Below are 17,630 nucleotides of genomic sequence, written 5' to 3' on the forward strand. Positions count from 1 at the left end.
CAGTCCTCCTTCTCTCTGCTTTCAGACCCAGATGTGCCCGGGGGAGTAGCGTTTAAGTGGATCCTATAGAAATGGTCTTTTTAAGTGGACAGTTGCGTTGCATCTTCGCATCGCTCCTGCCTCTTGACCTGTATCCTAACACCATCCAGTTTCGACAGTTTTTTTTTCTGTTGGTCCTGAAATGTTTTATTCATCAGTGATCCTTTTCTGTCCTGTGTTTTATGCTTTTCGCTCGCATATGCTTTTCTTCGTTTGTAAGCGCACAGACTCTCCCACAGCGACAGACAGGAAAGAGACTGAAAGAGCCCATAGACCTTTCCAAATGATGGAAAGAACTCGATGCTGTCCTACTCAGGCTGTGCCGAGTCACCAGCATCTCTAGATTATCTCCAACTAAATAAGTGTTGCTCAGAAAGGGCATTGCACAGCCATGTATTTGAGTCTGTGTGGCTCTAGTCATGGTTGGTGCTCCTTCCTTTACCTCACGGCACTTCTGCAAACCCATCTTGCTGCAGGCAGCAGGCACAATGCTGTACAGCAGAGCTGGGGGCTCAGCTGCTGTCTGTGTAGAAGCCGCTCCTTCTCCGAAGGAGGCCGTCTTTGCCTTTGCATTCCACCGTTAGCTTCACTGTGTCTAATATTTACAGGACTTGATTCTCCATCCATTTTATCTGAATGATGGAAGGTGTCTTTTCTTGTCAGGTTCTTATGGAAGAGAGTTGGTATTAGGGTGCTTTCTTGGCTCTTGGTAATGGTTGCTGCTTTACAGAAGCAGCTGGACTCTCTGCCTTCATTAGAAGCCCCTGAACTGTTTCAAGGCAGATCTCTCCAATCTGTTTAACACAGTGCACAGGCAAAGTTCAGGCTGCAAAGTCAGGAGGCAGGTAACCTCGGGATTTAGTAGAGATTTTGCTGGGAGTATGGTATGCAATTAAGACTATGGGGATATATTTGTCTTCTGGAAGAAGATCAGAAAAATAACATTAAAACTTTTAATTTCATATCAGCCCACATTCTACCTGTATTTTTTCATCTTGCTCTGTTAAAATATAGAATTTTATCCATCCATTCATCCATTCAGTAACAGGTAGTATTTTACTGAGACTATAGCAGGTGGTGTACAATGTTCCAGGGACTGATACAGGTGTGATCTGGACAGCACAGGTTGCTGTTCTTTGCATTTCTGGTGGGTTTTCCTGCCACAGCTTTGCTTTCAAATCCCCTACTCGGGAAGATCTTCCTTCTCCTTTGCCAATGTGTTTTTGCTCAGAAAAGATGTCTTGGGTAAAGAGGTTCCTCTCACCACTAAATTCCCATGGCATTTTGGTGCTTTTTTTTTTTTCAGTTAAGAGCACATGAAAAGTAGTATTTCATGCAGACTTTAAAAAAAATACTGGTAATGAAAATATGGAAATGCATGTATATACATATGTTGCCAGCAGCTGATAAAAGGTTTGCAAAGTAGTTCTTAATGATATAGTATTCTATAGATGATAGAAATAATTGAGATGAAGTCCTTCCTTAAGGTAGGCAGTTGGAAGGAGGAGAGATGAACTCTAGAATGCCCTCCTTTGGATACCAAACCCTAATTGCCAAGCTGGGTTTGGGGCACTCTACTGTTTTAGACTTGTCCATGGAGTTACCCTCCTTCTCTGAACAGTTTTGTAAAAATCCAACCCAGTGCCTTCTACACACCACCAGCCCAGGCCATATCCTCAATAACTATTTGCTAGACAAATACGTGATTGAATGATGGATAGGTTCAGAGTACTGAAGAAGCTGTTGTGTTTACGTGATGAGGATGTTGGGTTTTAAACATGTAGCTGAAGGTCTTTCTGAGTGTCACCTAAAGGGCTCTGCATTCCTGGGGTGCTCAAATGTCTATCATATTCCTGTGTTGGAAATTAGCACTGCTAAGAATCCTGTCCCCAGAAGTCACAGTTAAATTACACTTACTGCTTAGAAATCGGGTGTTCAGGTCTTACCTTTTAGCACATTAGTATGTTTGTACATTAATTTATGCCTAGTGGGAACATTCTAGAAAGTTGTAGTGCAGGTGCTTCTGAGGCCTGCTTTTCAGTTCTCAGGAAGTATCATGACAGCTGATGTGAGCGGGGGCTGGCATCGGGGTGTCAGTGAGTGGATGGAAGTCGCGGTTGCAAAGAGCAAAGATGGTCTGGCTGGAGTATGAGCTGAAATGCCACTTCAGTCCGGACAAATGCCAGGAGCCCCAGGAAGGGGCCTGTGTTGAGCGCAGCTAACCTAAAATTCACTGGGAAAGTTTGAAGACTACCCAGCTGGTCAGAGTCAACTAGTGAAGGACTTTTGATGCAACGTGATTAGCTCGGATATTGTCCCGTGGCTTGTGGTCCCATTTTTGATAATTTTATTTGTGTATTATATTTCATGAATATTATCTGAACTAAACAGTCTCCCAAAACTAAATTTTGTAGCGAGAGTAAAACAAACCTAAAATTAAGGTTGTTTTAAAAAAAATCCAAGGCCCAGCTGGGCATGGTCAACCATGCCTTTAATCCCAGCACTTGGGAAGCAGAGGCAGGCAGAGCTCTGTGAGTTCCCGACTAACCTGGTCTACAAGCTACTCAGAGAAACCCTGTCTTGAAAAACAAACAAGCAAACAATCCAAAACCCATGTATGTCTCTTATTTTCTCTTGGTTCTCTCGGCATTGGTGACCTCTTGCATGCTGGTTTGACTCTTGTCTGTTATGAAGTACTTTCATAGCCATTACCATGAGCTAAATTGTCTTTAAGCAAATTATCCATTTAGGACTATGGGAAACTTCTAGGTCCTGAAATGTGACCCGAATTAAACATAAACAAACCAGAATTTGCATAAATGGGAGCTGTTTCTACTTCCTTGCATGCCTTTCAATGCTGTCATTGATTTTTTTTTCAAAATCCAAACACCTTCCAACCACCACACCTTCTGTTACTTGCTTATCAGCAAAGGGAGGAGTCTATGTTGACAGTGACCTTCACTGTCTGTCTTATTTGGGTCTTTCAACCAGTAGTCTGGAGACAGGAAGTGGAATACAAGAGGCCTTACTTCCTGTACTTCCTGACAAAATGACTTTTAAAAGGGTGGAGAGATGGTAAATATTGCTGATTATGACTATGTTGGTGGTGGAGAAGGAAAATTTATCATGTGACTTTGTTTGGCTTTTCTTTTCTCCTGGAGGAATTGGCAACATTTTTTTTGTTACTGAGAAACTGTCTTGTGACTGAAGAGCTTAGAAGGTTCCAGATCTTCACACGGGCAACAGTGTAGGCTGGAAAGAACACCTACCCAAATGGCAGCCAAACTCCCACCCCATTCTAACACCAGCCATTCTACAGAAGAAAAACCTTTATTCACAAGCAAGCCTCCTTATCTGCTTGTAAAATACCTCAACCAGAAAACCCCTACTTCATAGAGTGCCGTGAAAATCAACAAAACAATGTAGGTTCACCTCTAGCTTGGTGTTGGAGGCATTTCCCCTTCCACTTTGAAGCACCCAGAGGGTTGAAAGGCTCAACCTCCCATGGCATTAAGAAATAGATCAAAAAATAGTGACTGCTGTCACTGCTGTATGAATCTCCTTCACAAGTGTTGAACCCTAGAGGCAACTGCGCCTTAATGTGGTTCTATGTGTCATGGGGAGAGATGTTGCTTATTAGGTGGAGAATGCTTTGGGCAGCTAAAGAGATAAGAGCTCTTAGTCTCTTTAATTGGCTTATTGGCACAGGAATTGCAGGCTTCAGGTTACCGTCCCCTTTCTCCCAAATAGAACTTGGAGGGCATGGAGAGCTTGGGGACTCCATTCCGTGACAGACGCCATCGAAGAGGCTCATTCGAGTGTTTGCTAGCATCATGATTTTAGTTTAATCCAACCTGGGTTACAGGTCAGTCTCTTGAAGCTCAGGATGGTGTATCAAATTTGGGCTCAGTCTGTACTCAGGTTAGTGCCAAATACTGTGCTTTTTCCATATTTAGAATTACTCTATGAAAAATTTCATCACCTGCTTTCTCTCTAAGCTACCTTGAAGTTTGGCAGCCCAGGACCAACCTCCACTCCAAAGGGACTCTGGGACAGTTTTCTTGTGCCTGATACAGAGAGCACTACCTGGATTATAAGATTCTGATATCTGTTCTGATAGGAATGAGACTCCTGAGACAGCCGAGTGGTCTTGATCTGTGGTCACACATTAGTATTTGGTAGAAAAAAAAAACTCAGTACGTTCTTAAGTGCTCACTAATATCTGGGTTGCATCTTTTTTTTTGTAGTCACTTCAAATTTATTTCCTTTAGGAGAAGCATAAGCACTCATCTGTAGGCCCATGGAAGTGATAGTTTGCATCTAATCTCAGAAAGTTCAGCCTCTGTGGTTGTCTCCTGTCTCCGATCTTCCGTTCTGAAGCTAGACTATCATAACCCTTCATTTACACAGGACACAGGACAAAGACTTCAACGTGGCTTCTAGTCTGAAAGTGAAAGAAAACCATTGTGCTCATGGAAAATCAAGTTTTAGTTTGCAGAGGCCAAAGGCTAAAGTCTACATTCTGATACCCATGGTCTTTACAAGTCCTGAACTCCACATGGCCATGTATTTTGTTATCTCATCCCAAGTGTTTAGAAGTAGGGTACGCACATAGTAAATGCCGAGTAAACAGTTATTTCGTTTAGTTGAACCTGACTTTCTGCCTTCATCTCCTGTTCTTCACACTCTACCTTTACATAAGCTAAAGCCTGGCCATTGTGTGTGTTCCAAAAGCACCCAAATCCTATTCATGCTATTTTCTCTCGTCATTTGTTTGATGCCGTCGAACCTGCATTTAAGTTTGTCCTACTCAATGTCACTTCCTGAAGTCTTTTGATATTCATTTGCCTCGTCTTTGGCTCAGAGCTCCTAAAATTTTCTCCCTGTGTTTGTGTAGCTTCTATCATAGTCAATCTTTAACACTTTGTATGTCCTTCCTACCGGATTCTGGTAGCTTAAGAGCAGAAACGTTTATCTCTCTTTGTCCGTTAACATATAATCTGGTCTATATGAATCAGACTGGAAAAATAAGATGAAATTAAATAAAGTCTCATGTACCTGAAATCCTTGATGAGAGAACTGACGATTGAACCTAGAGTTAATGGTATATAATATGGAGATGATAGTTCTTTTTTGTTTTGGTATCAAATGATGTTATTTTATGCTTAAAGACTTAGCAGAGTACCTGGCATATAGTGAGAGATCTATTGGTGTTAAACCTGAATGCTTTGGAACAGTTCTCATGATCCCGTGTTCACCTCAAGTGCCCCAAATCAAAGACTGAATTGCCCTAAGCAGAATCAATAGATTGCTTCATCATCAGAACAGAAATATGATTTTAGATGCAGCACCATATCTTAAAACCTTAGCTCCTGATAATAAAGCTAAGGTAACTGAGGCCCAGTGAAGCAAGAGAGACTTCCGCAGGTCCCATCTGAGGAGAAGGGGAGCCACAGGTGGAAATATACTTTGTTCACTGTACGTCAACTGAGTCAAGAAAATTGCTGGTTGAAGTTGGGTGTGGTGAATCATGTCTGTAAACTAATTACTTGGAAGGGTAAAGCAGAAGGATTGTTGTGTGTTCAGGGCCAAATGAAGTTATTTACTGGGTGCCAGTCTGGGCTACGGAATAAGGGCATGCTTGTGTGTGTGTGTGTGTGTGTGTGTGTGCATTTTTGCAGAACAAAACCAACTCACTGTAAAACATTTCAGTAATGCCTAATTTTGATATTAAGCACCATCAAAAACTAAGTGTATACACTTGAGGCATTTTGTATGTACGGTAACGCAACCATTTATTGTGGCCCTTTTCTTTCCATAGTCTTGGTGCTCTCTTAGCTGCACTCCTTATCCATCCATTAGACAGCAGCGTTAGCAGGGACTTTACAGCCCCTCTAATGAATGCGCATGTGCTATGTTATGGAGATGAAGGAAACTGAGCACCAGAGTGGTTATGTGTCTTAGACAAGATTAACTTGCCGAAGCCATTTCAGTGGTGCATAGTTAAGATAGTTAACAAACATTACACAGATGTCAGCTGCTTTGGTCAGGGACAAACTTAGCATGATCTTGGGAGAGCAGGTCACTGAATCGGGAGGCAGAAGATTTGTGTTCTGCTTTGGTGACTTTCTACGTCTCTTGGTTTTAAGTTGCTGATCCACAAAATGGAAAGAGTATATGTGTGTTCGGCCACATACACACCCACCCACACCCACAGTGGGTTTACTAGAAGCCTAAACTGCATGCTTATTGCTGTGATACATAAACTAAAGTTAGTTCCCGGTGGGAACTTAGTGCATGGTATTCATGTTAATAAAGCAAAATTGGCTAGATGAAGGAAATGAACGGCATGCCAAACTGTGACAGGGAGCCCGTTTTGGACAGGAGCAGTTATTTACATACATATGTTTGTTTTGCCCTACGAGTCATACGATGTAACCAACACAAAATGTTGGATACAAAATTTTTTCTTCTTTACCTTCCCTGAGTGAAAATTTATCATTTGTGCTCCTTATTTACTGAAATACCTTTGTTGAAATATTATTTATAAAAAATTTTATGGATAATTCAGATTAGTTTCTGGTATTTAATTTATTAAGAAAGAGAGCAAATGTTGCCAAAATAAAAATAACTAGAGATGCTTTTAATCTTTAAGGGATTCATCATTAAATTTTCCCTTAATTTTATTTTATCGTTTAAGTGTTTTGCCTTTATGTATGTCTATGTACCACATGCATGCCTGGTACCTGAGAAGGTCAGAAGAGAGCACCAGATTCCCTGGGACTGCAATGATAGAGGGTTGTCGTGTTTTTGAATGGATGATCTGATTCGATTAATATAACTGATTACATGCTTCTTAAATGCATCCCTTAGGCAAATGTGATTATATGTTCTGATTCATAGAGAAAAGTATTGATTCAAATAGTTTAACTGTTCTTCGGAGTACATTTATTTCTTAGGATGGGAAGGCGTGTGTGCCATGGTGGATGTGTAGCGGCCAGAGGACAACTTTGTGAAGTTGGTGTTTTCCTTTCACCGTTCCATGACTTCCAGGCATTGAGCTCAGGTTGCCAGCCTGAGGCGTACACACACTTACTGCTGAGCCGTCTTGCTGGGCCCCTAAATGCGTTATGTACTTCTGGTTTAGGAATATATTTGTACAAAGAGTTAAACTTTACTTTTCTGCAGACTGCTGATCTTGATCTCGACTCTGAGATTACAATCCAAGGTTCTTGTTTAGTAGTTGATCTCACCAGACTTTTACTCCTCTGTCATTTTTTTTTTAAACTGTTGAACATACTGGGTCAATTTTATTTTTGAATGATGACAGCAAGAGAACAACGGAGAAATGAACAATAAAGAGTGCATTCAAATAATTTCACTCATAGGCTGGAGCCTACAATCTGTAAAAAGATCATGGGCTCCTTTTATGTGAGAACATGGGATGTTGCGAGTTTAGAATATTTCTAGTAATATCAATAGCTATTTCTGAAAATGCTCTCCGTAGGTAAGCGCTGCTTATGCTACCATAATTTAACCATTTTTTTAAAGTAGCAGTGGGTTCTCCAAAGATCTTTCCCAGCCCTCTCAAACCTCTATGCCCTCTAGATTTCCACAACACATATGAAACGCTATGTAATGGATGGAAATCGTGCTGTAGTGTGTTGGTCTTTGAATATTTCAAACTTCTTCCTATGTATAACTGTCTTGTAATACATTAGAAAGAGTCTATTTTTTCCCTTGGCACTTTTCAGAATCTAGCACAGTGTTGAGCACACAGTAACTACTCTGTGAACCCATAGTTAATCAACACTAACTGGAAACCCCTCATCGTCTGTATTCTGTTTCTAATTATCTATGTGGTATATAATGGCGCCATATGCTCATAGGTGCTAATTGATCATCCTGGTTGAAACTGTAGCTACTCACTGGATCCCTAGTCAATCTTTTAATTTCTACAGTGCAATCCTGGGCCTTTATTCTTTTTCTCCATTCAATCTGGTTTGTTCAAGTCACTTTGCTCCTAACTGAGCCTTCCTGGGTATTCCTCGCATTGAAGGGGACCCTAACATTTTCCACGTCATCAGAGACAGAAGAGATTCTAAAAGTTTCCAGTTTTGCCCTTTCCAGGGTACGATGGGAAAATAGATCCTTTGTGGTCAAGTGACTTGGCCAAGGCTATGTGTTAATCCCTTTAGTAACACATTTGAGTCCTTGTCTTCTTCCTGACTGTGTGTCCAGGGGAAAGTCTCTTATTTTCTAGTTCCCAGCCATGGTCCTCATGTCAATGCACTAACATGGATAATCGTTATGACTTAGTGTGGTGGTGTCTCTCCCCCTCTCCTGTTCCCCTTACTGATGAAATCACATGTCTAAAACTTCTGCTGGACCCCACTTTCAGTGTCTACTCCCAGTTTTATTTTATAATTATATCATTTAGTGGTGAAGATATTTTAGCACATTGGTCATAGGTAATTTAAAGCTATTTGAAAAATCTTGTTTTGAGAAGATTTTTTAACATGTTCCACTATTCATGTTAAATAAGAAGCTTTTGGTATCAGAGATAAATGGACTTTGGACACCCATCTTTGTCTGTGACTATGTGACATTAAAATGGCTCTGTTTCTGAATGACATCTCAATCAAGCTAGGAAGGACACTTGTCACTCAGCAGCTACTCTCATCTTAGACTGTGCTGGAGGGAGATTAAAAAAAACAGCTCTTGTTAGTCCAAGGCATAAAACTATACCCAGACATGTAGAATCTATCTATAAAATTTTTCAGTGATTTCAAATGAGGATAGATACTGAACTACAGATTATGGATAAACTAACATTTTTGGTTAGAAACAACTTTTATGTAAGAAGTAGGTTGATCATGCAGCAACTTGATTCTGTTCAGAAGTGATGGATGAGGGAGACTGGATAGAAATGACACTCTGATTCCTGTGGGCACCTTCTTCCTTATGGATGATGACAAACTTGTGGCTGTTGATAGAGATGATGTCTGGATTTGGGAGAGGAAAATTCTGGAGCTGGAGAGAATGGGATGTGTTGGTCACATGTCTAGAAATCAGCTATAGGCAAATATGGATGGCAATAACATGGTCTGGCTTTCTGTCTCATCCTTTCCCCAATTTACTGGTGCCAAGATCTGACCCATAGCAACACTAAAAAGTCATTTGACAATTGATATAAACAGACATCCTCAAAAGGAGACAAAATGGCCAAAGAGTATGTAAAAAAGGCTCAAAATTACTAATAATCAGAGATCAAAACTCTAGTGACATATTATCTATTCCAGCAAGAAAAATTATTTTAAAAAAGACAAGAGATAACAAGTGCTGGCCAAGACACAGAGAAAAGGGAACTTCTGCAAATATGTTAGTGAGAATGTAAACTAATACAGCCACTCTGAAGAACAGTATGGAAGGTCTTAAAATTTTTAAAGGGGAATTACCATATGATTTAGTAATCTCACTATTAGGTATAGTGTAGACAGAGTTTTTGTCGGGACTACTATCAGCTCTGTTCTACCAGCTGCTTCCCACATAACCACTCAGAGACTTATTATTATTTATAAATACTCAGATGATAGCTCAGGCTTATTATTAACTAGCTCTTATAACTTAAATTAACTCACTGTCTTGTTTCCTTTCTGTCTGTCTGGTGACTCCTCTGACTCTGCTCTTCCTCTTCCCAGTGTCCTTTGTCTGGTTCTCCCACATAACCTTATCTTGTCCAGCTAGTGACCAGTCAAGCTTCTTTATTAAACCAGTCACAATGACATATTCACATATATAGGAGAGGTAAAAGTCATGAGCCTCTAGGCAGCACATATATTAATAGAAGTGGGTTAAGGTTAATTTAAGTTGTAAGAATTAATAATAAGCCTGAGCTATTGGATGAGCATTTATAAATAATAAGTCTCTGAGTGGTTATTTGGGAAGTGGCTGGTGGAACAAAATTGATCATGGTCTTGACAAAAACTCTGCCTACAGTATAGACCCAAAGAAATTAAGTCAACATGTCAAAGAGACATCTACACTTAGTCACAATAGTAAGTGACAAGAACTGGAAAGAACCTAAGTGCTCATCAACTGACAAATGAGTACAGAGAATGTGGAACATTTACACAATGAAATATTATATCACCATAAGAAGAATGAATCTTGCCATATGCAGCAACAAATAGATCTGGAATCATTAGTTTCACTAAGAGAATCCTGAGACAGAAAGACAAGCATTACATGATCTCACTTACATGTGGAATCTAAAGAAAGTCAGAGTCTTAGAAACTGAGTTTAGAATGGTGGTTACCTGAAGCTCCTAGGAGCAGAGGGAAGGAGGGATGGGAAACTTCATCAATGACTACTAGGTTACACTCAGAGAGGAACAACACATTCTGGTGTTCTAGATTTTAAAAATGTTTTTATTATCTCTATGTGTGTGTGCGTGTGTGTGCATGCACGTATGTGTGTGCTTGTTTGCCACGTGTGTACAGTTTCCTCAGAGGCCAGAAGAGGCCAAGAGATCCCCTGGATCTGGAGTTACAGGTGATTGCTAACTGTCTAGCACAGGTGCTGGGAATTGAACTCAGGTCATCTGGAAGAGCAGGGAAATTCATATGGTCAAGATACATGGTCTATAGCTGGACGGGGGTGGTGCACACCTTTAATCTCAGCACTTGAGAGGCAGAGGCAGATAGATCTCTGTGAGTTCAAGGCCATCCTGGTCTACATAGGAAGTCGCTGGACAGCAAGGGTTGTTGCACAGAGAAACTCTGACTTGAAGAAACCCTAAATAGTACACAAGTAAGTAAGTAGTAAGTTAGTCAATGGCCTTCTTGGAAGAAAATAAAAATGTCATTTATTGAAGCATTATGTTGTTCCTAAAGCCTCTACTCATGTGTTATTTCCAGGGAATGGTATCAGAATCTTTGATATTAAGTGGCTGGTTAGATAAACAGTTCCCTGAGGCTTGATATCATTTGACCTAGGAAGAGTATATCAAGATGACTCGAATGTGGACAGTCTTAGGATTTAGGAGTTTTGATATCAAGTTCCTGAAAGTAAAGCTTAAACATCTTAGAAAATCTCATTTCAGTCTTCCCCTACCCCCTTAGCACTTCCTGGTCCCTTTGCTCACCTCCTCTTCCTGAGGACATAAGGCACAAGAAAACCCTGGGTGGCCCAGGACATCAGATGCAGCTTTTATTTGGTTGCTTTGAATCCCACCTTCCTGTTTGGATCACTCCTCCTCTTACCCATCCTTCAGAAACCAATCAAGGTGTCTCCTGACCCCATTTATTCTTTTTGTTTCAAGCTGCTTTCCCTAGTAACTTTTGCCATATGGTTAAATCCTTGCCTCACAAAAGAATTTTTTTTCCTATCAAAAATGCTCCGTCTGATTGGGGACTAGGAAAAACTGTTAACTCAAATATGTGACATACTGCTTATAAAGATGCCAAAGCCCTTATTTTCATTATGTTGGTGATCAGGGAATAGAAGGGGTAAAAGAAATATTTCTATGTTTAAAAAGAACTTGTGATGCCAAGTGTCAGGGAGTGAGAAGACATGACACTGGGGGCAATAAGCGAACAGTCTAATCAAGACATAGTCTGTGCTTGTGGGCTTCATTTACTGTGGCATTTATTTATTTATTTATTTATTTTTATTTTTATTTTTTTTTGGTTTTTCGAGACAGGGTTTCTCTGTAGTTTTTTTAGAGCCTGTCCTGGAACTAGCTCTTGTAGACCAGGCTGGCCTCGAACTCACAGAGATCCGCCTGCCTCTGCCTCCCGAGTGCTGGGATTAAAGGCGTGTGCCACCACCGCCCGGCTTCTGTGGCATTTATTTTGTCACTCCAGTTTGGCCTCATTTCTTCCCACATGGTGACATTGGTACTCTTTATTTTGCCTGTTGCAGACCAATTTTCTTCATCAATGGCTAGAACTTACTAAAATGCCCGATGTCACATTGGAAACACGAAACCTGAAAGAAGGTCATAAATCACAAAAACAAACCATAAAATAAATAATAAAATTCCCCGAGCACTGTGCTCTGGGGCTTCCCAGCTTCAAGTCTCCTTTTGCTCGCTCCTCCCCCAAGCCCACCGTGTCTCCCACTCCCCCTTCTTTTAAAGTCAGGTATGGGGTCCACGGGGCAGCTTCTCACCTCAGTCTCGATTTTTCCCTTTTCAGATTCTGAGCAGAGCACTGGGTCAGACTCCGAGGTGCTCACTGAGCGGACCTCCTGCTCCTTCAGTGCTCACGCTGACCTGGCGTCTGGTGCTGCAGGCCCAGTGCCTGCTACCATGTCTACCATGGAGGAGATTCAGGTGGAGCTACAATGTGCTGACCTCTGGAAGAGGTTCCATGATATTGGAACAGAGATGATCATCACCAAAGCAGGCAGGTAAGGATGTTCCTTTGAGTGACCAAACCCAAAGGCACTACAGAAGTGGGCCTCATTATTCCCATCCCCACTTTCTGTGGCAGAATCAGTGAAGCTCAAGCATCTTGAAGTTCCTTTTCTGCACTTAGATTTGCTCTTGTGGTCTTGCTGTGTCTGCTATTATATTGTGCTATTTTTTTCTAAGCATTCAAATCTAACATCACCTCTACACTCACAAACATTTCTCATCTTCAAACATACTTCTTCATCTAATTCTTGATATATAATAGAGGAAAGTTAGGTCCAAAGCAAGTACTTAACCCCCCCATGCAGTATTTTCAAGAAACCTTTTCTAAAATCAGTATATATCTGATTTTAGACTAAAGTAACCATGCACCTTCAAAAGAGTGGGGCTTGGTACACCTGTTGAGTGTTTTTGTTGCTGGCTTGAAATTATCATATAAACTTCATGATGATTAGGAGAGTCTCTTATGACCCTAGTTACCCCAGATAATAAAAGTTTGGAAAGTACTCTCTCTCTTAAAAGAGGCACCTTTAGTCAAATCATGACCTGACTAGCATCTTCCCGTTTTCCATAGCTATGCATCTATTTTGGGCCAGGCAATGAATAGATACATAATACTTGAACTTCACACAAATCCTACAAAGTGAGATTTGACTGTTCTGTATGGGTACAAGGCAAGGAAGACTGAACAAGGCTAATCATCTTGATGAAGGCAAGGGATATCGAATGGTGGTGGCTTCCAAATTCATGCATCTGGGTTGCTCTAAAATAATGATCATAATTGTTTATTAATTCTCCAATTTAGTAGTTGTAGTTCTTGCCTCTGACTCAAAGCAAAAATGATGTAGATAAAACTGAATTCGGGTTAGGCCTTTCAGTATATAAGAATAGCTGTTGAAATGAATCATGACTACAGTATTTTATTTCTCAAAGGAGATCTATGTATTATATAGATGTATACATCAAAAGAATGAAAAGGCTCCAGCCACCTCATTGCCTACACACTATTTCATGGAAATGCTTATTATGGATAGTTCATCTCCATGAATATAGAGAAACCAACAAATTCAATAAAAATTCTGAAAACCATGAATTACATGAACCTGAATTTCTGCTTGTTTACTTCCTGGTAGACTTATTGCATGGCAACTTCTCATAGTAAGGAAATGCTTATTGTGTAGATCAACTTTGAAAGAGAATTATCTTCAGTGCCACCTCTTATTACCTGAATTTTAGTGTTCTCCTCTTCTACTTTTATGATGTTGAAAATTGGAAAAAAACAAAGAAATAAAGGGAATTTTCTTTTGATAGAGAGGTTGAACAGAGAGAAACATAGTAGGATTTAATATTTTTTGTTGTTGGGTCTGTGTTTGCCATAGAGTCTTGTTCCTGATACCATCCCTCACTCTACACACTTTGGAGCTCAGTTCATTGGTGCACCTCCAACCTTTCTCTGTTTAATTTCAGGGCTTCTGCACACACATTTTCACAAAATCCTCTTGATTCTTGGCAATACCATCATATTCCCTAGCAGTTTCTTTCTTAGTCATATTGAAGTTCTGTTTTTCCTTGTTAGGTAGGTAGGATTACATGTCTTATTACAACTAGGGAAATAATATTCACCATGTACGTCTTGCTACACACCAAGCTGTCCTCCTGCTGATTTGTAACAATTGCTTGTATAGAGCCCTCAATTTGGGAAACTTCAACCAATCAGTGTAATCAGCACCATGGACAGAGCTGCTTGTTGGGATTAATGGATTTACAAGACAGAACTGACCTACATTTAGCCATAATATTAATACCAAACACAGCGCCTTTTATAAGATATAAAAGATAGTTTCTTTTTAATTGTTCTATGACTTATCTTGTATAAAGTATTAAAATACTAACACAAAAATGGGCAGTACCTAGAGAGTTCAGAAAATTCATGCAGAATTTTAGAGCAGGTGCGCAGTCAATCTAATCTACTGCCTTTGCTTTGTCTTACAGAGATGATAGGAATGGAATTATTTACCCAAGTCATCTTAGAATTTGAATACTTAGAATTACATAACTTTCCCCCAAAGAATATCAAGTTAAAAATATCTAGTGCCGTTTCTTTGAAGTTATTAAGGCAAAAATAAATCTATTACTTTCAGTGTGCCTTTGGAAGTGGCTAAAAGGAGGCACATCCTCTTGCCTCCGACAGTAAGTTTTCTCTCTGCCTCTCACCAGGTGCCCTCTAGTAATTAAAACATAGAAGCGAATAGTAATTCTTGCTGTTAAGAAGGCACTCATTGATCTGTGTTTAAAAGTATAGACTTCGGTTCTCAGATGTTTGGAAGAATTAGTGTAGATCAAAGTGTGTAACTCATAGTGAATGTTATTGAGTGTAGCCACTCATCACATTTTATTGGTAAGACTAAAATTCAAGGCCTCTTCATTAAAGTTGTGAGGATGGGAAGAGAAAAATATAAAATGACTGGAAAATAATCAAGTGTGAAGGAGGAATGGCTATGCATTTGGTGCAAGTATTTCAGAATTCATTACCATCCTCATCAAAGATCTCTTGCCTCTCAAATGTGATTCTCATGGCACAGAATTGTTGCCAGGAGCATTTGCTTTATGGGTTACTTTTCCTGACTAAGGACTGAATGTGAGACTTGTATAGACAGCCTTGCACACATTTGCAAGACGACTGTCTGAGGTCAGGGCATGGTCTATGGCCGTGAAATGGAGCAAAGCCAATTAGGCCATATGTGGATCAAGCGTGTGACCTTGACCTCATTAGCACCGTGGTTGGCTCAGCTCGATTAACTAGCCCCAGATGGTTAAGCTTAATGTTGTATTTTGTGTACAAGTACCCTAAAGCCCACTCGGGGCAATCTAAATGTTTGAAGGGAGCACTTTTTAATGTCTGGTTTGATGCAAATAAGCTTGGTGTCTTTTCTTTCTTCTTGGAGTTTTTTTTTGGGGGGGGAGAGAATGGCAAGCTTAACTCTAGACTTGTTGAAATCCAATACCTCTTTTGAGCTGTGCCCTCTGCACTCTTCAGTTATGAGAGAAGCTATAAAGTGCCATATCCTGACCTCACTTCTTTTGGCAAGTTTAACAAGCCATTGTGGTGGAAGCAAGGTATTGCCCAGAGGCCACCAGACTTCGTTTGGTATTTGCTTCTTATTCCATGGGGTCCTTCCTCTGACACACACATTGGCAGCCTGAGAAATTGCAGAGATTTTTGTTCAGTTTTATGCATTGAAAAAAAAAATACTTCAGTGGCCCTTTTTTTTTGGAGACTAGCAGCAATTCATTTTGCTTTGTTATTTGCTTGAGAAATTAATTTTCAGTGATAATGTTCAAATGAACTCAGTACATATTTTATGTATACTACTAAAAATTAAGTAAAATATAAAGCAGAGCCAGGTATGAACTGTTTGAGCGTGCGAATCATGAGGTAGGTTAAATTTACACTAATAAGAGATGCAATTTCAGCAATAATGGTCTTTATCATTGTTCACAGTGATCATTTACAGTAAAATCATAATCAGTCAATTCAGGGAATTAGTGGATATTGAACTTTGATGTGCTTAAAATACCCAGGGAGAAGACACTGTAAGCTTATACTCCACATTACCTCCCTCCTGTCCTAAGCTCACGACCTTGTTCATCTCCACAGGAGGATGTTTCCCGCCATGAGAGTGAAAATCACTGGCCTGGATCCCCACCAGCAATACTACATAGCCATGGACATTGTACCTGTGGACAATAAAAGATACAGGTAAGGATTCTGGAATATGGAATTGTAGACGTCACCAGTATCCCAAGGCAATTCCTTAAACATGTTTGGCTTGGCAAATAAGGGCAGAGGATAGGACAGTGGTCGGTGTAGTGGAGTACCAGGCGGGAAACAGTAACTAAAGGTAGGGAAGCAGAACTCAATAAGTGCATTTCCAAATCCTCCCCGTGTCTCTGGACAGGATAGAATTTTACAGTGTCCCCTACAGGAGCAAATATTAAGTGGCTTTTTCTTGAATCTGAACTTAACTGAGGTAAGATGAAAATGATGGACACATGGAATGATCCGTCTTGTGAGATGGTAAATGAGTTGGAATATTGGGGTTTTCTGAGAAGGAAGTAGAAAAGTGCGACGTATTCAGTTGCCCATCTAATGTGCCACTCTTGAGAAGATGGAGAAAAACAAACTGAAAAATTGGAAAGAATTTAAGAAGACAATCTTATCAGGGGATCAACTGTCCTTAATATGGGTGCGAGTAAGTTTGATAAATAACTTTATCTCAGATTTATCTCAATGTATTCTCCATGTCTCTTCGATGGCATATATATATATATTGTTATTATAAAATAAGTTGCGGCTTGCTCAGTGTCTTGAAGTACCAGTCAAATCAGAGGTGCATATTTTAGAAATGTATAATATATGAGAATTTGGTTCTAAGCCTCTGAACTTGGAGGTAAAATATGGATGGGGAAGCCAGGACCATAATGATATGAAGAGAGAGCTGGCCAAGAGAGCCATGGTATGCCTTGTAAGGCTTGGGAGAGAAAATGCTTCTAGTAAGTTAAAGAGACTCTTGGAGGCTGTGATTCTGCCTGAGTGCTTCTGTTTGCCAGAGTTCTGGGCCCATGTGGTCCTTTAGAACGGAAACACAAGGAGGTGCCATATACATGGGATGGGTCTTGAGGACCATAGGAAAATTGATGAGCCTGGGAAAATAGACTTCCTTTGCTGCCACCATTATGTCATGTACAGGGGCATTCTGGGAAAATGATGTAAACAATGAAAAATTTCCAAACCAAGTCCATTAAAGTGAACACAAGAGTAAATATTTGATGTTGATTCCGGGAGTGGTTCCCATAGAAATGCCTCACAGGATTCAGACGGCTAGCGAGGAAATGGTTAACGAGTGAGAGCTTGGAGGGTCTCTGCACATGGCTGCTTTTTATAGGACAATATGGAAGATGTTTTTAATAAGGAACAAAATCCTGAACAAGTGGCTAAAGACTGTATGGTTTGCATTTGGAAGGTGAAAGGTTGCAGTAAAATACCTTTTCTTTAGCTAAACACATGGGTTCAGGATGCCCGTGTGCACACAGGGGTGCACGGCTCAGAGAGGGAGGAGAAAGAAAAGGGACTTGGGGCGTGTTTTCCTCGTGAGAGCCGTGGCTTTGGTCG

The 17,630-nt window shown here is 40.3% G+C and overlaps 1 protein-coding gene across 1 annotated transcript in view; it reads left to right on the forward strand.

The window, feature by feature from the left end:
• The window catches only part of Tbx15 (T-box transcription factor 15), a 102,339-nt gene that overhangs the window by 44,100 nt on the left and 40,609 nt on the right, over positions 1 to 17,630 (forward strand). Inside the window, exons 2-3 of the mRNA XM_038311886.1 lie at positions 12,240 to 12,453; positions 16,116 to 16,217. Coding sequence (XP_038167814.1) covers positions 12,240 to 12,453; positions 16,116 to 16,217 — 316 coding nt within the window. The remainder of the gene's footprint in view (positions 1 to 12,239; positions 12,454 to 16,115; positions 16,218 to 17,630) is intronic.

Source organism: Arvicola amphibius, chromosome 14, assembly GCF_903992535.2.
Source record: "Arvicola amphibius chromosome 14, mArvAmp1.2, whole genome shotgun sequence".
In the NCBI taxonomy this organism is placed as follows: Eukaryota; Metazoa; Chordata; class Mammalia; order Rodentia; family Cricetidae; genus Arvicola; species Arvicola amphibius.